The sequence below is a fragment of the Thermochaetoides thermophila genome (genome assembly GCF_000221225.1).
Source record: "Thermochaetoides thermophila DSM 1495 unplaced genomic scaffold scf7180000011821, whole genome shotgun sequence".
In the NCBI taxonomy this organism is placed as follows: domain Eukaryota; kingdom Fungi; phylum Ascomycota; class Sordariomycetes; order Sordariales; family Chaetomiaceae; genus Thermochaetoides; species Thermochaetoides thermophila.
Genome location: NW_006383037.1, coordinates 1,093,635 through 1,113,043, shown reverse-complemented (window position 1 = coordinate 1,113,043; position 19,409 = coordinate 1,093,635). Strand labels below are relative to the sequence as shown.

At 53.5% G+C, this 19,409-nt stretch overlaps 4 protein-coding genes across 4 annotated transcripts; 1 reads left to right on the top strand and 3 right to left on the bottom strand.

Annotated features, from left to right (window-relative positions):
• Positions 1-546: 546 nt before the first annotated feature.
• Positions 547-3,223, bottom strand: CTHT_0062180 (glutaminase-like protein; the record flags this gene model as incomplete). The annotated part of the gene is made up of 4 exons (XM_006696471.1): positions 547-791; positions 868-1,223; positions 1,287-2,995; positions 3,062-3,223. The coding sequence occupies 4 exons, from the start codon at positions 3,221-3,223 to the stop codon at positions 547-549; spliced, it is 2,472 nt and encodes an 823-aa protein (XP_006696534.1).
• Positions 3,224-5,185: 1,962 nt separating this feature from the next.
• On the bottom strand, positions 5,186-7,237 carry CTHT_0062170 (uncharacterized protein; the record flags this gene model as incomplete). The annotated part of the gene is made up of 2 exons (XM_006696470.1): positions 5,186-6,573; positions 7,180-7,237. The coding sequence occupies 2 exons, from the start codon at positions 7,235-7,237 to the stop codon at positions 5,186-5,188; spliced, it is 1,446 nt and encodes a 481-aa protein (XP_006696533.1).
• Positions 7,238-10,269: 3,032 nt separating this feature from the next.
• Positions 10,270-11,729, top strand: CTHT_0062160 (DNA repair protein rad7-like protein; the record flags this gene model as incomplete). The annotated part of the gene is made up of 2 exons (XM_006696469.1): positions 10,270-10,584; positions 10,737-11,729. 2 exons carry the CDS (start codon positions 10,270-10,272, stop codon positions 11,727-11,729), a joined length of 1,308 nt encoding a protein of 435 aa, XP_006696532.1.
• A 1,423-nt stretch (positions 11,730-13,152) lies between these two features.
• Positions 13,153-16,410, bottom strand: CTHT_0062150 (malic enzyme-like protein; the record flags this gene model as incomplete). Its single annotated transcript, XM_006696468.1, has 4 exons — positions 13,153-14,029; positions 14,106-14,431; positions 14,545-14,975; positions 15,504-16,410. The coding sequence occupies 4 exons, from the start codon at positions 16,408-16,410 to the stop codon at positions 13,153-13,155; spliced, it is 2,541 nt and encodes an 846-aa protein (XP_006696531.1).
• Positions 16,411-19,409: the final 2,999 nt, after the last annotated feature.

Sequence of the window (19,409 nt, the reverse complement as noted above, 5' to 3'; positions counted from 1 at the left end):
TTTTTTTGAGTTTTGGAAGTGTGGATTTGATGATTTGAAATTGCAACGTATACTCTACGAGGTTTGTTAGACTCACAATTGCAAGGCTGGCTCAAATCTATCTCGGCCAAGGGCTTTCCCCTTAACTCACGAAGATGGGCGGAATATCCTGGGTAATGCAGCAACACAGCCTTCTGTGGCGCAAGACATAAAATTCGGGGGGTTCGATCAACACCCTCGTGCTGTTCGGCGATTGGTCGCCCTGTCTTGCGTTGTGTCGATGGCTATTCCAGTTCCAGTTTCCGACCGAAGGCCTTCCCGCTCCTCGAACGCTTGCCAACTCTCAAACTTTGGCGACCTTGAAGGAGTCAGGACAAACACCCAAGCACCAAGCAAGCCATCCCCGAAATGAAATAACAAGCACAAAACAAGTAGCGCCGGTCTTTCAATATCAGAACACATACAATGTACTCCTAATCCTACTTCCGTAACCATAGGTGCCAATAAAACAACAACAACATCTCCCCAACCCCAACGCCACCGCTCAAACTTTCAACCAAACCGCTACTAGAGGTCCTCACCCCTCCATCCCTCTTTCTGCTGCAGCTCCAAGCCAAGCTCCCTCTCCCTCCTCAACAACCGCACAACATCCAACTCCTTAGGTTCAATCTCATCCAGAAACCTCAGCGCCTCAATCGCCTTCCCCCCGCAAGCCCCCTCCAGCGCCAAGAACGCAAAGTGACCGCCCACAACCGGCCGCGCCATGAAGTGAATACCTGGATACCCGCCCGTTCCTTCGGTGTCGTAGAGATCTGTTAGGGGGCGGTCTGCGATTTCGTCAGTCGATGCTCATCACCACCAGAAAAGGGGGACCAAGCGGGGACGTACCAGTCGAAGTCTCATTCACCCACCTCGCCACCGCGGTCAGAATTTCCGTCCGGGTCTTCTTGCTCGTCACGGCGGCAGCAAAGAACTCCCAGTCGCTCTTCGTATACAAGTGCCGCGAATCCAGCGGCAGTCCGTATCGCTGCAGAACAGCAGAATACCAGTCACTCTGCATCTGGTAGATCCTGTCCGGGATGAACACCTCCCTCTTCTTGTACTGAGTCGCCTCGCTCCTCTTCCTGACCAATGATGCCCTTCGCGCAAGACTGCTCAACCCACCCAGGGGTTTCTGGCCCCTCAGGCGGCCGGGTACCTGATCCTTTGCGTCGTCATAATCACTCCCCTTCCCCTCGGACTCCCTAACATGAAAACACAATAGCGAGTCCGCATACAAATTATAAATCGTCGTCCACGACCCATACCAGGTGTACGCCAGCTTGGCATGGGTACCATCCCTCGAGATGCCATACTCCTGCCACTTATCAATATACCACTCTGCAATGGCGCGATAGTGCTTGGCCTCATCCACTTTCCCCAACATCTCTGAGATCTCGCTCATGGCGCGGATGCCGATGATCCCCTTGAGCGCGAGGTTGGTCTGGTTGGCGAGCCAGCCAGCAAAATCATCCGTGCAAAGCTGGTTGTGCGGGATGAGTGACTCGCGGACAAGATAGCCCGTCCACTGTTCCCAGAGCTTCCATGACCGGGCTAGCCATCGGGTCGCTGCCTCCTCGCCCGATGTCTTTCCGACCAAGTCAAACCCGTACTTATCGGCGGACGCCCCGCTAGGAGAGTAAGGCAGCACCTCCGCAGCCGTCTCATGAGCCTGAAGGTACGCCGGAGACGAAGAATCCTCATCCTTAAGCGCATTAGCCAGCGCCAGCGCCATAATAAGCATATTCCCGCACTCCTCCACGGGCATGTACTCATCCTTCCCATCCGGGTGCCCAGTCGCGTTGGGGAAATGAGCCCCCAAATCATGCATGCTGTAATCATTGGGGTACTGCCCGCTGAGCTGATGCTCTAGCAGCGGCTCTAGCAAATGCGCCAGCCACTTGGGGTTGGTGTACAAAAAGAAGGGGAACGAAGGGAAAATGACGTCGACGGTCTGGAAATTCCCGTTCGACGAGATCTCCTTGAGGAAGAGGATGGGCCGGTCGGGTGTGCCTGAGAACTGCGTCGCACCGAGGACCTGCCGGGCTGACAGAGCGGCAATGTCTTTGTACTCGGAGGAACCCGAGTTGAAGGCGTCGATGGCGAGGGTGTCGGAATAGTTCTGGGCGAGGGCAGCGGCTGTTGGGAAGTCGTCGTAGTGGTAGGTGATCAACTCATCGGTGGTGTGGATGTAGGATTGCCAGAGGGGCTTCATGTGGATGAGGCCCTTGGCAGAGGCGAACTGGACGACGGGGTCCTGGATTAGGGCGAAGGTGAAGGTGATGCTGTCCGCTTTGGGGGGCCAGCGGTCTACCTTCTTCTTGCCGGCGAGGTTGAAGGACTTGGAGAAGGCAAAGACTGGCTCCTCTTGCATGACTTTACGCCATCTCTTGTCGACGGTATTGCTCAACGCGCCGTGCTCAGCAAACTGCTGGCGGAGGATGGCCGATGTCCCAGCTTGATGGTGCACGTCGCTCGGCGCAGAGAAGTAGAGCGTACCCCATTCCGCGTGGTCAGCGAATTCCGTGAAGAGCTGCTCGTGCACCCGCGACACCTTCCACGACTTGAGGGCCGTCCCCTGGCCATTGCCGTAGCGGACCGGTGTGTGTAGTGTCCATTTGATCTGGTTGTTCCTATTTCCTGTGACCCATTCGCCGTTGGTGTCCGTGTAGATGTTGAGATCGATGCAGCCCTCGACGTAGATGGTCATGTAGGCGGCGGGAATGGACTGCCGGAACGTCGAGGACGGGGTGATGGGGGAGAGAAATGACAGGGTCACGAGTGCGGAGTTGGATGACGAGAAGCCGTAGATTCTGTATGTTAGGTTCGTGGTTGAGGCATCGAAGTTCGCACCGAGGTACTCGGGGTACGTGATCTTATACTGCGGATGATCCCAGCGAAGGGAGTCTTGTGGTCGTCCGAGCAGAGGATAGACCTTTCCTGTCTCGGGAACGGATGCCATGACGGAGAAACCGACCTAGACATTGAAAACATTGAGTTAGTTGAGCGTCCTAGTAAGCTGAACACAAAAAAGAGAACGCACATGAGCACCAGTCCAAAAGATGGGCCAATTGTCCCAAGGGGCACCGCGGGCATGGTAGAGCCAGGTGCTGAGATACGGGTTCCGGACGATTAACGGGAGGACATTAGGGGTCAGCGTTGATGCGCCGGCCACAGCGGCCAGCGCCAGGACGTCAAGTTTCATCTCGGAGAGCTAGCGGACGGGTTACAATAGCTGGCTCGAAAGACCGCAGAATAGATATGTCACAAAGACAGGGGGGTTGGGTGGGGGGGGGAAGGAAGAACGATATAAAAGGCTTGGATGCCGTTGTTGAGGATTTAGACGCTGAATCAATGGCGGCTCGTCGTCGTCATACTTAGCTCGGTCAGCCGAAGGGTGTGATGAGGTGAAGTTAGAGTGTGGTGTGTGTGTGTGTGTGTGTGTGTGTGTGTGTGTGTGTGTGTGTATAGTGTGGTCAGTCAAGTTGTCGCTGAAGGTCTCTGGCTCGTGTGCTTTGAAACCGTAGCTCAGAGCTCCCGACGGTGAGCGTGGAATTCGATAATACTACTTCAGAGGAGATATAATAATGTACACAATGTCCAAGGCCGGATCGAGAGCCAAGGAACAAGCGAGCCCGAGTCAGATGGGCGAGTAAACAATGCAGCAAGGAGGAAACAACTCGAAGAGCGTCTCCAGCGGTGAGCCAAAGAACCGGTTCTCAAATAAAAGTAGCCACGCGTAAAGCTGCAATCTTGATAGGAAGTATCAGTCAGGCAGTTGATCTAAAGCCCGCTTAGACCAGAGAGGAGAGACTGGGAAGAAATGAGGGGAAGAGCAACTCGGGTGCCGAGAAGTTAAAACGACGACCTGAACGATTGACAACGACGGGACGCTCAGGGACACTCGTGACCGCAGCCTTCCCTGGCTCAGGTCTTGTCATGCATATGTCTGCTTCTTGAGACACGGCGGGGGAGCTTGTGAGCCTTGGAAGACGTCCCCGTTCCTTCCAATCATTCCTCGAGAGCATAGGGTCTCCCCGCAATTTACCCCCAGCTACCCCGCATTGGGATTGGCGGGTGGAGCGCACCTTTGCGGAGCTGGGGTTTTGGCTTGGCGGAATTTGATTACATAAGCTACATTTTTGAACCCTTGAGGTCGGCCGAACAAACAGCTGCGGTTGAGCATCGTTCACGGATCACATCACCATGGTTTTTGCATCGCAACACACGACTACGCCCTGCACCGCTCTGCGACACACATGCCATGTATTTATCTGTCTCGAATGCTACGATATTGTTGTGATGCAAATCCCTAATATTCCTTTGCCCTTATAACCATTCCCACATAAAACATAAAACCCAAAAGATGTTAAGAAGCATGTTGCCCGAGCTGCTGTCAAAAGACGATGCCATTCGCAGACAAAGAAACTATGCGGAAGCTGGGCCGACCCAAAGTGAAAAAGTAGAGAAGTTAATCTGTCGAAGCCAAAAGTAATAACCCGAAACGGTCGTGATGGCTCTTGGTAGCCCGCGGCCCCGGGTATCTGATTCTGAGGAACAAGACTCACGGGGCAGAATCAAGTGTTGGAGTCGAACACCAAGCCAATACAATCAAAACCAGCCCTGCTCGAACTCAAAGAATGCCCTGTCGTGGAGTCGATACGGTTCCTCTGGATAACGGATCATGTTGAGAGTATTGATATAATAAGGTCGATGTGACCTGGTCATCGCAGTCGCAGCTCACGAGATTAGAGTCATCGAGGCTCGACACACTCAACCTGGAGAGAGGGCTCATTGTCGGGCCGAAATCCCCTGCGACTTACTCAAAACTAAGGCAATTGGGCCATGATGCTGCCGGCAAAATCGACGTGGGCCTCAGCAAGCCATTCCCTCTGAACCACCGGCGGGTCCACGTCGCTCCTCACCCTCCGCCGCAGCATGAGTCGATTCATCAAAGTGCCGATAAGTCCGGGTCCGGTTGGGGTTTTTCCTCGCCCAAATGTAGTTCACCATAGAGAAATGTCGGCACATAGCGTGTTGGCAAGCGTTGCAGCTCCTGCCCCCGAAATCATCGATGGACGCGCGGCAATCACATTCGGCGCAGAAGTGGCTCGCAAGGGGTTCGATGCGCAAAAACTGGATTATGGTCGGGAAGTTGGCCTCATAGTCAAGCGGATGCTTCGCGGTCAGGCACCAACGATACGTAGCCCGGATGGGATAGCAGGCCTGCGCTGTGGGGTTGTCTCCCTCCCTTGAGGAAGTCTCCTTCGTCAAAGATGACGCGATGCCAGTCGATGCTGTGGAGGGGGGACTCGCGTGGGTCGTTGGGGCGCCGCTCCCTCTGGTACTGAGACTTCAGGGTCTGGTAGGAGACGATGACGAGGTCGAAGTGGCGCAGCGTGTCGGCTTGAGACCGACCGCCGCTCCGCGCGCCATTGGCTTCCCATGGGACGGTTCTGAAGGTCTGGCTAATGGCTTGGTCGAGGTAGTTATCGCGGAACTCCTGAACAGCGACGGCCCACGCATCCCGACCCTGCACATTAGAAATCACCAGATTGGGTTTTGCTTGCTCAGGAGACCGGTCGGCGATGATGTACGCCAGGAGCTGCATCTTATCGGCATCGATGAAGCCGCCACGGAACTGGGTCTGTTCCATCTGGGCCATCCAGTTCAGGCCCTCGAGCTGAGCCAAAGATAGGGGCCGTCGGGTAATGCTGTCGGGCTGGGACGCGGCGACAGGCACGATAGGCTGGATGGAGGCAATGTTTCGCAGGGCTTGGTCCAACGCTTGGCGATCGCGGGCAGCGGGCGCAGCAGGCATGAGTGCAGGCACGACGGGAGCAGTGACAGCCGGCACAGCAGCAAGCAAAGTAAAACTGGCGGCGGGCGCAAAGTCGCTCTCAGGGGCTGCAGCTAGAGTGAAAGCAGGCGGGCACGTGGCGAAATCGACATTGGGAGCAACAGGGGCTGAAGTAGCGGGCGTCTGCATGACGAAGACATTGGCTGGAGCAGCCAGCACATCAAACACATCGCTGTCATCATCTTCGTCATCGTCACAGGCTCCCCGGATGCTGTCATATCCCTCAAAGACGGCCGCATATTTAGGGTCGGGGTACCCCGGGAACGCCGATGATGACGACGGGAAGGGAGCCTCAGCGGGCCCCAATACAGAGGAGTCGAAGGGGACAGCGAGTTGGAGCGCGGGTGACGAGCGGGTAAGCACCTCCTCAAGCATGGCATCGAGGTCAGAGGAGGTGGAGGGAACCGGCATGGAGAGGTGGCCAGTGTGGGCGTGCACGGCAGCGAAGGCGTGAGCAGGAGCTGGGGGAGTAGAAAGGCCTGGCACACGCGAGGAGGTAAACAAGACGGCAGGCGCAGAAAGCGAGAACGAAGGGGCAGCCAACCGAGCGGAACGAGACGGCACTGCGCCAGGGCGGACTGCAGCAGGAGAACGAACAAGACCTTCGCCGGAGTGCATACAGGTAGCAGTCCGCAAGGAAGACGAGGACGAGGACGTCTGCTGCGCAGCGTCCCAAGCGAGCAAGGCAGGATCAACTAAGAAAATCAGAGGTATGCTCATTAGCGCGGATTCAGCAGACTAACATCAGAGATGTCAAGTGCTCAAGCAGGGCTGCACAAAGATTTAAACGGGTTGAAGCAGCCCCAAATAATAAAAACCGGACAAATCTTTCGCCATATTTTGAAATGACATCACTCCTTGACAGGATGTGAATCTCGTCCGAGATGTGTGATGTTGCTCAGGATGTCACAAGTTCAGACAGGAAGTCAAAGTGATCAAGGGGTTGTTGTTCTGGTATCAGGGATTGGGGAGGTGATACCAGTGTAGGAAGTAGGCAACTTCGTCAAGTCAAAGAAGTCATTCAATCAACCTAAGCTAGGTTGATTCTTTCAACCGCTCACTGAGGAGACAAGACTTAAGAATTTAAAGACTTCAACTTGAAGCTCAACTGGCCATGAACCAACTGGTTGGTTGGCTGATTGACTGACCAACCGATTAACCGACCAGCCAACCAACCCAGGGCAGGACAGAGAAATCCAAGCGACGTGAAGGCAGAGAGGGCCGGGCAGGACATGGGGAAACCGTGGTAGGCAACTTGAGCAGAAAGCGCAGAGCCAAACGAAGGAGAAGTTAAAACTTACTCGGAATGCCGACATTCTTGGCTCTGCCGGCGCTGGCGTTGTTCTTGAAGTCGGCCATCGCAAAAAAAAAAAAGGAAAAGAAAAGGAAAAAAACGAGGCCAGCCGAAGGGAGGGTAGGAGGACTTGTACCTGCTGCTGTTGCTGTTAGTATTATTGCTACTGCGGCCGTTGTCGCCGCCGAATGCTGGTGCCAGAAAGACGAAGAAGAAAACTTGCTGATGTGGCTAGTGGGCGGTGGGCGGGCGGAGCAGCAGCTGCAAAAGCCAGAGGACAAAGCCAAAGAAGACAGAATAGTGCAAGGAACAGAAGAAAAAAAGAATTTACAGGAGAGTTCGCTTCCGGCGCCGAAAGATATACCCAGGGCAGGGCACAGCGGACCCGCGTCCCACGCCCCGTGCTGGTGCTCCCCTCGCACAATAGCGGGACTTTTCTGGTCGATGTGTTGACGGGGCATGTGCTTTCCTGGCGAATAGCGGTTTTGGTTCCGGGATATTCTCCCTCCTTCCAACAATTGTTGTAAAGAGGGGAGCGTTGGCCGCATTGTGAGTCACGATGTGATGGGAGTGAGGCTGGTGGACGTGGCTGGAAGAGTGCGGGTCTCGGCGTTAGGAGGGCGAGGAGCCGATTGCTGCTGGTCTTATGAGAAAGTGTGATGAGCTGGTTGTGAGGCAGGAGACTGTGCCGGAAAGGGGAGGAATTGCGGCATTAGGGGGACTAGGTTGTGATCCTGATCGCTACTGAGACCGAGCAGAATCCAATATTGTCGAGGATACCATTGGCCATGTCGTAATGGCCTGGTCGTGAGGTAGGCGGACCATGTCAATCTCGTGATCGTAAGGTCTTCCTGATGGTTACTGATCCTATGCGGGATCACTTATGGGGTTGGTCGTGAAGCAAAAGGACTGTGCCCGTTGAGGTTGGCATCTCAGCGTCGTTAGGTCACTCCTGATCTGATTGTGATCCTGATCGCAATCGATGCCATTCAGATTAGCATGTCGTCAAGGTCAGCATTAGCCGTATTATAATGGGTTGGTCGTGAGGTAGCTGGACCATACGATCAGGAGTAACGATCTCGACGTCGTTCGTTGAGACCAGCATTAGCTGCGTCAAGACAAGCTGGTTGTGAGGTAGATAGCCCATGCTGGACAACATTGGACTCTAAGCGTCGTGAAGCCCTCGATCACTACTGATCCCAAGCAGAATCCTATATCGTCAAGATTGCGTCTACACCAAATTAGACAAGAGAAGTTACTTGGGATATATCCTTGACATTGAGTGCTATCTACTAATACTGGCACGTCATGAAGTCACGGATGGAAATATCTTGTGAGTAGGATGTTAAAACAGATGGGGTCGACAGCGTTGTACAGGCTGATCAGACAGATGAGTGACTAAATAATAATTCGTCTGGTCTGTTCAGGTTTCGGTCTCGCTGCAAATCCTATGTTTGAGTAAAATGCCTCTACAAAAAACCCTTGTTCTTTGCGATCACGGCTCACGTGTGCAGTTCCTGTTTAGATCTGGCTATATGGTTCATCCCTATGCTCTCGGCTTACCAGTATGCTTCTCATTGTTCTCTTCTTTATCCTGATATTGCGAGCGACGGGTAGACTTGAAGCCACAGCAGGCTTCTGCTGGCCTGTCCATTTTTTTCTTGTTCTTTTTTTTTTTTTTGCAGTCGCAGCTGGCCTGTCAGGGCAATCCGGTGTAAATGTTGTGGACAATCGATCTCCAAAAGGTCTATCGCCTGCTCCTCGGGGGAAGCCACCCTGTTGTGTAAACTGGGATTGCAGAAAGTAGGAACCAATGCTTGAGTCACTTTTGGGTGTTGGTCCTAGACAGAGACTCCGCTGTAGCTGTATTGGTTAACCAAGCGGGAGAGGAATGTGCTGCTCGGCTTCACAACTCAAAAGCATGCCATGCAGGGAGACACGAGATTCATGTTGTAGGGACAAACTTCAACAATTTTGGAATCACCTCAGGCTCTGCGGCTCCTTGTCTATCATTCACTTGCTTATTTCAACAAGGAAATTTACCATCAAGCTTCATCTGTTCATTCCCAATCACCTGCGCAATATCACCAAGGAGCCCTCTATTGATTTTGTATCCAATGACTTTGAACTTGTTCAAAACACCATAGCCGACAGAAACAAGGGATAGCAACTGATGATGTCTCAAAAAGCGATTCGTTATCCATCAAATCAACATACTGATGTTAAAAATAATTTTGTATAAATCGGCTGGTGTTCCAGCACTGTGTTCTTCATCACATCTTTGGTTTGGGACGAGGTATGCGTCAGGTTTGGCAGTATGCTAGCGCGCGGGTAGAGCCGCTCTGATCTAAACTCTTTAGGACGGGCGGTTGTTGGACTATGACGTCATAGAGGACGAGTTGTAACAACCATCCACAGATCCACAAATCAATGATCACAAATGAGTTACATGAACAATTATTGGCGTAACTCTATAGCAAGGTCTTCAGGATGAAAACTTCTTGTGAATGGGAATGAATAAGTTTGCTATGTGATCTGGATGCCATGACACTCAAGAAAGATCTTTACTAGTTTTCTTGTCCAGTTCCAGATATCTGACAATTCGATGATAAATGCTGTGTGAACCATGTCTGCGTACAGCTGTGGACTGAGCTATTACAAAACGTCCAAGAGCTTAACCGTTTTGAATTCTATAGCAGATTCCAAAACCGAGATGTGAAGCCTAGGTAAATACCCTTCGTGCTATCGGGGTTGAGATACCACATACAACTTTACTTTGTGAATTACTCGACTACCTAGGGAGACCGCCAATGCTACAACTGAGCGCAAACCACACGGATAATGGACGAAGTCTGTGTCATTCTCTGGGCAGCAATGCCATTTCACTTGAGACTTGACGAAATGATACACCAGAACAACTGCAATTGTGACCAGCCAGCATCTGAACATCAGTGCTCACTCCCTATATGAACACCTCCTCCGCCTTCTTTTTCTCTTTCCCACCAAAAGTCAACACCAAGATTAACAAAAAAAATCCCCCTTTATTCACTCTTCTTTCTCAAGCACACACGCAACAAACAATAAAAAGAAAAATAGAATGGCCAACCACCACCCAACTCAATCTCAACCGTCTGCCCAACCCGACACCCCCAGCCAGCTCCAGCCCGCCTCCCCCGCCCAGCTGGGCCAACCGGGCCAGCAGAGAACCACCCGCGGCCCCCGCTCCCTGGTCACCATGGCTCTCACCATCGCCGTCGCACACCTCTCCCGCGTCCCGACCCTTAAAGGCCTCCCGGACTTTCTCATCTCTCAGCTGGCCCGCCTGGTCGTGCAGCGCGGGCACCCCCTCACGCTAGCCACGCTGCAGCATTTCCTGCCGTACCTCGGGCAGCGGCACACCCTGGCGCTGCCCGTGAGTTGCGGGCTGTCGTCGGGGGAGCTGCTGCGCGTATTGGGGTCGCTTGCGTCTGGAGAGGGGGAAGGAGCGCTGAAGAGGCTCATTTTGCGTGGGGGAGCGTGGGGGGTCGACGATGAGGTGCTGAACTTTATTGGGGGTGTGAAGAGATCCGGCTAGAGGAATTGGATCTAGAAGGGGCGGGCAATCTTAGCGCACGGGCGTGGATCCGCTTCCTTGAGGGGAGGGGAGGACACTTCCTGCGCAAGCTACGCGTTGGCCCTGGGTGTGGAGGGCTCAACAATGAGGTGTTGCTTGTGCTGGCGGAGAAGTGTCCGGGGTTGGAGAGGCTGAAGATTGTTTCCTCGGGGGGAGGAGGGGCGATCACCGATGTTGGGATCGCTGCGCTGGCCGGGTTGACTCGGCTCAAGAGGCTGAGTCTGTGCATGGGACAGATGGTGAGGGTGTCGGTGGACGTGGTGATCGGGGTTATTCGCGCGGTTGGGGCCCAGCTTGAGACGCTCGTGCTGGAGGAGTTCTTTAACGCGAATGACGCCGTGCTGGAGGCGATCCACGAGACCTGCCGATGTCTCCGGAAGCTGAAGATCACCGGAGCTCCGTGCCTCACGGACGGCGGGCTTGCCAAGTTATTTCGAGATTGGGAGAACCCCGGGCTGGAGTACGTCGAGTTCTCGGGGAGGAAGGATCAGTGGGTGTCTGGGCGGTTTTATGGTGGGCGCCTGGAGGGATTGTGGCTGGACGGTTTTTACGCGCTGATGGCACACTCGAGGACAACGCTGGTCCAGCTGAAGGTGGGGTACTCGCGGAAGTTATTGGATTGGGTCATGCCGGATGTGTTCGACAAGAAGCGGAACGAGTGGCCGGCGCTGAGGAAGCTGGATCTACGCGGAGTTTGGGCTGCTACAGATGCTGTGGTCAAGGCGGCCTTCAAGAGCTGTCCCAACTTGGAGGAAGTCATTGTGTATGACTGCGAGGACGTGTATAAGGTAAGGCCTCCGCCAGGGAAGACGATTGTGGGGCTTGTCACCAGGAGAGGTAGTTACTGGGGTAGGCACCCGAAGAATTCGGGAGTTGGCTGGGTGGCTGCTGAGCCTCGGAAGACGAAGGAGTTCTATATCCTTTCTGTGGGAAATGAACTTTAAATATCTGTCTTCTTGCGGTCTCCCTGTTGGTTTGGTTGTTGTATGGTGCCCTAGGAGCTTAATTCATGATTGGCTTACTGAGACATGCTTTCAACATTTGCCATTTTTTTTTCCCTATCTCTGTTCATGTTTGAGGTGACAGTGATATATGCTACACATGTCAAATTGGTTGTACGGCTCCGTGGGTTAAACTAAAGGGTTATTGGAGTGAAATTAAAGGCATGAAAACTGTGCACAGTGTCTAACTAGGCACCTAGAAAACCTTTTTGCAAATGTCTGATTTACAGAGCAACACTAACAAGTTAGAACATAGTTCATGTAAGCAGCACGTCTTAAGCTAACACAAGACAATTTAAACCCTCTAATGCTAGCATGACAAGCACCTTCTTTAGTAACTTCATGGGTGCATAGTAGGGGAATGGAGTGAACTAGGGGATGTAATGATTGGCATTCTACAGAATGAATTCAGTCATTTGGATTATACTAGTCAGTCCATGTGCGTTGTGATGTTGGAGAAGTTGATATGCTCTCTTTGCTTGGTCCAGTGGGAGGTCGGTTGAACAAAGACGAAAACAGGCGACGATTCTCAGATTCAAGTTGACTGACTCATTCCATGTTGATGAATTCAAATATAGGCTAAATAGACTTAAAAGCAACTCTAGCTCTCCCAGAAGCGATCTCTAAGCATCCAGACTCTAAATATATAGGACTTACCCCAAGGCCTTGGGTCTCAATCGTGCTCAGATTTTCATTATTCATCGTACCTTCAGTGCAGGTATCGGACAAGTCACATTACCATAGCACAATATTTCAAACACCAAATGGATTATTCATATCCTATTGCATTCCATTGCATTGCGTTGTCTATCTTCCATTCCACCTATCCTTCAACCAACCACTCTATCCTTCAACCTTCATCCATTACTACATTGCACACCAACCCCATCACCCCAAAGGTCATGACAGGTTTTAGCATGCAAGTGTCATTTCTTCATTGACTTATGTAGGAACTTCCAATCGCTAAGTAACGTAAAGGCGTCCCTTTTTAGCTTGCACTCTCCATCTCTTCTACACCATCCCAATGAATCAATGATTGTCTCCTTTCTTTCCCTTCCCATCCATCCCGAACAAAAAGAGATACAATGAAACATGAGGAACCAAAGCGAAAAAAAAAACCACCACGCGTCTAACGAGATTAACTAAATCAACGCGATAATAATAAAAAGAAAGGCCAACACCCAACATACGGGCTGTACTGGTGTTGGGGAATCTTCCAAAATAAGTTGGCAGCTGGGTGTAAGGGGAAGGAGGTAATAATGACGATGATGACCAAAAAAAAGAGTTAAAAAAACCAATGCCGATGCTGTACCCACAAATGACACACCCCCTCTCATTCAGTCAGTCACCCTCCTCTGTGCCCAGTTCAAAGCTGCGGGTTGTAGATCCGATCCTTAATCCACTTATCGAGAGCTGGATCACCCCACTCCTCAAACTGCTGCCACAGCGACTCATCCAACTGACTGACACCATCCCTCCGGGCAGCCTTCATCACCTCACGGGCCACAACCAAGCTGGATTCCCGCACACGCTCAATGCGCGGGTAAATCAGACCCTTGCGAATCTCATCCGCATTCAGGGTACCCGCGAGGGCCGCCGCTGAGGTATAGATCATATTATCCGTAACACGGGAAGCCTTAGCCAGGATAGCACCCAGACCAATGCCAGGGAACACATAGACATTGTTACCCTGGTTGGGGTAGTAAGTGACCTCGACGTCGCCGACGTTCTTGGTGTACTGCGAGAATGGGGAGCCCGAGGCAAAGATGACGGTGCCGTCGGTCCAGTCGACAGCCTGCTCGAAGGTGCACTCGGCCTTGCTGAGGGGGTTGCTGAGGGGGAAGAGGATAGGACGACGACCGTGGCCGCCGCCGTCGACAGAGGCCTTGAGGGCGCGCACGACCGACTCGGTGAAGACGCCGTGGGTGGCAGTCAGGCCGATGAGGGCAGTGGGCTTGACATACTCGATGACCTCCTCGAGAGTGCGGAACTGGCGGCCGTTGTTGTCGGTGCGGGCGAAGTACTTCTTGTGCTCGGCGAGCTTATCGCCACGGTCCTTGGTCACCAGACCCTTGGTGTCGACAAGGTAGAACTTGTCCTTGGCCTGCTGTTCTGACAGACCGCGCTTGGTGTAGTACTCAACCAGCTGCTTAGCGACACCGACACCAGCCGAGCCAGCGCCCATGAAGACGAGGCGTTGCTCCTCGATGGGAACATTGGAGAGGTTCACGGCACCGATGTAACTGATGATCAGATGGATTAGCTTAACCCTTACCCCGGAATGCAACCTTGGGCATGCAAGCGAGGCAAAACACTTACCCGGCAAGCACGACGGCACCGGTACCCTGAATGTCATCATTGAAGCACTTGTAGCTGTTGCGATAGCGATCGAGGTAGTTAAAGGCTTTCTCGCTCTCGAAATCCTCAAACTGCACAACCATATCCGGGTAGACCTCGCGGCAGGCCTCCATGAACTCGTCCATGAACTCCTGCTGCTCGGCAACGGAGGGCCGCTTGGCACGCAGGCCGAGGTACAGCGGATCCTTGAGGTTGGTCTCGTTGTTGGTGCCGCAATCCAGAACGATGGGCAGCGTCTTTTCCGGGTGGATACCGGCTGCGGCCACATACAGGGCTAGCTTGCCGATCTAATGCATGCAAATTAGCCGACTCCGCTCACGCAGCGATGGCCCCGCCACTGGCTGATCATCACACAGCGACCGCCAGTTGCCTGTTGCTGACAAAATGCCGAAGCACTTACCGGAATGCCGACGCCATTGACACCGAGATCACCCAGGCCGAGGATGCGCGACCCGTCGGTCACGACGCAGATCTCGGGGTTGGGGTAGGGCCAGTTCCTGAGGATCGTCTTCATTGACTTTCGCTGCTTAATCGAAATGTACAGCGCCTCCGGCCGAGTGTAGAGAGTCGAGTACTGCAGACAGACATCGCCAATGGTCGGGGTGTAGACCAGGGGCATCAGCTCCTTGGCGTTGTCGATGAGCAGGCGGTAAAAGAGGTCGATGTTCTCGCGCTTGAGCGACGACAGGTACAAGTACTTGTCGATGTTGGTCTGGCGCGTGCGAATCATCTTGAGCGCACGCTCGCACTGCCTCTCTGCATCTTCCATAACGTGCGGGATGAGGCCGGTGAGATTCTTGGCGATGCGTTGCTCAGGTGTAAACGACAGGCCTTTTGCAAGACTGTCAGTGACCATTGCACGTTCCAGTGCGCGTTTCGCAGACAGCGGCATGATGGGCAGATATGCTAGGAGAGAAGGACGACGTAGAGAGCAATGATAAGAGGAGGAGGAGGAGGAGGAGGAGGAGGAGGAGGAGGGGAGCTCTAAGGGGGGGATTTGGGGTTGAGGGGAATGTAAGGTAGGTGCAAGCAAGAGTGACGTAGATGGGTAGGCGATGGGGATAGGGATGGCCAATGGGAGGACTGGACGACGACGGGACGGCGATTGGCAGACAGGAAGCTGGAAACAACAACAACGAAAGTGTGAAACCAGCTGCTGAGATGACTGAGTTCTCGGACAAAGCTGGGGAAACACACAGTGAAGTAGTTTCCAGCAGCCAAGGACGCCATGGACCCCGCGTCGGCGGCTATGGAGAAAAGCTGGGGAAGAGTTGGGGATGCGGAGGGGACTGGCAGTCTGGCTCGGGCTAGAGAATGCCGGAGTGCCAGAATGCCTAGGCTTTGACTCGGTTGACTCACCTTTGTTCCACATCGGCTCGTTGAGGATCTGGTAGCCGAGGGCCTGGTGCTTGGGGATGTACTCGGTCTGGCAAAGCTGCTTCACCTCGGCGTAGTTGTTCTGCGCATAGCCGCGGAGTGTGTCGAGCTTGGCCATGCGCATGGCCTCTTCAATGGCTTCGATGTCGACGGACGCCATAGGGTTTGCAGCAAAGATTCTGCGCGACGACGATATGCTCATGCGCTTGGAGCTGGAGATGGATGAGTGTGATGAGCGGGCCGAGGCCACGGATGAGGGCGAGCGGGATCGGGGTGTTGAGATGTCTGTGGAGGGCGACGAGGATGTGCTGGACGCATACGACGCCATGGCAGGGCCGGCAATAGATAAAAGAGAAAGAGAAGCTGGGGGGAGAGGGAAGGAGAGAAAGAGCAGCAGAAGGGGGAGTCGGGCGAGGATAACAAATGTGTAAATCCACGGGGGGAGCGCGAGGGCAACGGGGCCGACGTGGTCGAGGCAGGGCTGGACCAGGCGTTCGAGGAGGGTTCCTGGGTTCCCCTGCGGCGTGAGTCTAGTGGTAGCGGTAGTGGGTGCGGGCGTGGCCGTCGCCGTGGGCGTGGAACTGGAGCTGTGCCTGAGATGGTTGCTAAGGGTGTTGGTACCGGTACTGGTACTGGTATCGGTAAAGTCCGTATTAATAGAATGATTATTACGGCCTTCGGCAAACGTAAGGCTGCGTCTGACGGTTGCTGACGACAAAAAAGGAGAGTCAAAAGAAGAAGAGGCGAGCAATGCCTTGGTCAAAGTCCACGAAATTTGGATCGTCTGGCCAGCACGCCGATTGCTCGGGGCCAGCTGCTTTAAGAGCTTTTGCACGCCGGCCCTCTGCGACGCGAGCAGCGCCAATCTGGACATTCCTGATTTCCCCATGTGGATGCGTCGTTGCTTGACCGGATAGTCGGCTTCGTTTATGCCCAATAGCTAGGCAAATCTGCACATGGAGATTGGATGTGATGGGATGGGAAAAACGGCGCCAGGGAATCTCGGGGCTGCTGCCGTTGCAACAAGCGCCCGTGCCTGTTCCTGTTGTTTCGTGGTGTGTTTCAAGGGCTGCTGTCACAACCCGTTTGCAAAGCCTATTACACGTCTTTTTCCAGTTGTCGAGGGGGCGATCGAGAGACAAAGCGTGGCCGTGTGGGATTTAGGGCTCGAGATGAGAATGGGTGCGCCCACGATGGGCAGCTTGCCACGAGACCTCGCACCTGCCGGGAGATTGAAGCATTTAAGAGCCCGTCTGCGAACACGTCACCGGCACGCTGTTTGTCTACGCTACCATACAGATCCGTACAAAATGTACCGATACCAACCCAACAGTCGCGAAAAAAAAAAATAAAAAAAATTGGCCGCAACTGAGGCCTCATGATTGTGGTTGTGACAGTGACTCGATTTTACTCCACTGGAGGAATTCGCGCAGTCATACTCTCCGAAAGATCGAGAGGAAGCTTCATCATCCCTTGAACTTTCTATCCCGTCTGCGCGCAATGCAGCTCGCTCTCGAGAGAAAGCTGCCCGGTGCTTTCTTTGCGCTGCACACCTGCCCACATCGGGAAAGCACGTCCAGGTTTGCAGCGTGTCCAGGCTCCCTGGCGGAAGGAGTCACCGAGATGACACCCGGGTGGGACCCAAGGGACCAGCAGCCAGCAGTCAGCCTGCGCCCTACCGCCTGCCAACAGCCACGGAGCTTGGAGCCAAGCATTCACACCATGGAACATGGAACATGCAAAATTGCATCCCAGACGGCTGCTTCCTTCGCGGCCCTTCATTCGGCTTCCCTCCCGACTGCTATCTCGCGTCGTTTCGATTTTATTTTTTTTGGGTCACTGCTAGCATAATCATAACTGTTTTTTGTTGGGGGCCTTTGATGGAGGTTGCGAAGTTGGTTGGCTGTCAGTTTCGACTTGCTGACTGTTGACCGCCGCAACTGCTGTACAACGGCGTCAAGAGCGACGCAATCCAGCTGCCGGTACGGTACTTTGACCCCCGGGGTGTGCAAAACACACTGCAGCTTTTCGGTTTCACACCCCCATCCATGTGATGCCAAGAGGTACGCCGCCGGAATCCCAGCCGTCGCGGACACTGGACACTCCAGTCCTTCGACCTTGGAGTCTCGCGAAACCAGTAGACATCCGTTGTGATGACGCTGGGCGCCCGTTCTGACGCTTACCGTTGTGTGCCTGTCCTCTCTCTCTTTCATCATCTTGCCGCTGGGTATACTCTATTGTAAGGATGAAAGATCTGAACCTCGTCACATCACACCTTTTCTTACCCTCCAGCATTCGAAAAGCACAAAAGGCATTGGTGGGCCCAATCGCACGCACTTCGTGATGGAGTCCTGCAGGAAGCTGTCCACCAATCAGGTGTTCCATAACCTGCCCCATATTTCCCCTTTTGGCTAAGATGGCTCGTCCCGATCCGTCGGGAGCAGCTCTCACTGGACATTATCAACACACCAACCTCTCTCTCCCTTGCCTGGCCGGCGTCAACGATGCCGCCGTCCTAGCAAAAGAATCACGGGACAGACGCCCTCGACACAACGATGTCTTACCGCTCTCGACGATTACCTAATGGGTCTCAGAAGGATACACTAGGAGACCAAAAGTCCAAAAATACAGACATTTCTGTTGAATTACTTGCGCTAGTGTACCAGGTGTGTGCGTGATCAAGCACACAGGCACACACAAAAGTTGAAAATGCGCTGGAAGTCAAAAAAAATTATCTTCGCTTGTCTCGGCCACCGCGCGGTGTATCCCTTCCGCTTCCCATATCCAAAAAGCCAGCCTGGAAGGATGTTGTGCAGACAACCCTGCCGGAAAATCTTCTATCTGAAGATTGCGCCAGCAAGAGAGAAGCATTGCAACGTTGCACACGGGTTGGTATCATCTCAACTTCTGGAAGTCAGGTGTGTGGCCGAGAGATCGTAAAAAAAAAAGACGGATTTCCACCTGCCATCCCGTCGTGTGTTGACATTCCATTCTTTCGAGACCGTCTTGGCTTCTGGCGGCGATGGGTCCGAAGCAGTGGACCAAACAGAGACGCCAGTAGGGAATCGGGCAGCGGTGGAACCAGTGGAACCAGTGGATCTTTATTGGGTTCAGTGGGCCCCTGCGACATGGGAAATCGAAATGTGTGGATTCCCAGGGGTCTCGCCGGGGGTGTGCAGAATGCAGGTCGCAGCCATGAAAGTCAAGTCCATTTTTCCCCCCGAGTTCTCCCGATGCTTGTTGATGCTCGTTGTGTTTTCTTGACTTTTGATGAGATGGATGCTCTGCCGCAGGCGCAGGGATCTGACACCGTCGCAACGACGAACGTGACCACAGCCATCGCTAGCATCGCCCAGAGAAGCAAGAACGGCCTAGGTCTCCCCCTTCGGGTCAACTCCGGACAAATTCTTGGGGGAAGAGCGGGAACGAGCAAAACTCAGATGCCCAGCGAAACGAACGCTTCGAGAAGCAACCAGGGGGTTGAGACAGCCCGCCAGTCGCGCTTGTGTCTGATGTGTGATTTCCCGTCGGCAAGCCTTGGGTGCCTTTGGAGCTTGGGCGGCCTCCACCGGTCTCTGACGAAGGACCAAGTTTTGGCTCTCCGCTCTCTCTTATTCTCAACGATCGAGTTTTTGTGGTTTTTTTATGGACTTCTAAATTCTCTCTCTCTCTCTTCTTTTTTGGGCATCTCGCACTTTGTTCGTCCGAACCTGCCCCCTCGAAATGTTTCTCTCACCGTCCCAGATCCCATCCCAGTCCTGGTAACCCCAGAGAGCAGCACGAAGCATGCTACTGCTTCTAATGACACTCGCAAACCGCCAAGGCACCCCTTTCTTTTTCTTGTGTTGCTTCTGGGGTTTCCTGCAGTTTGTCTGGGGACTCCTTGTT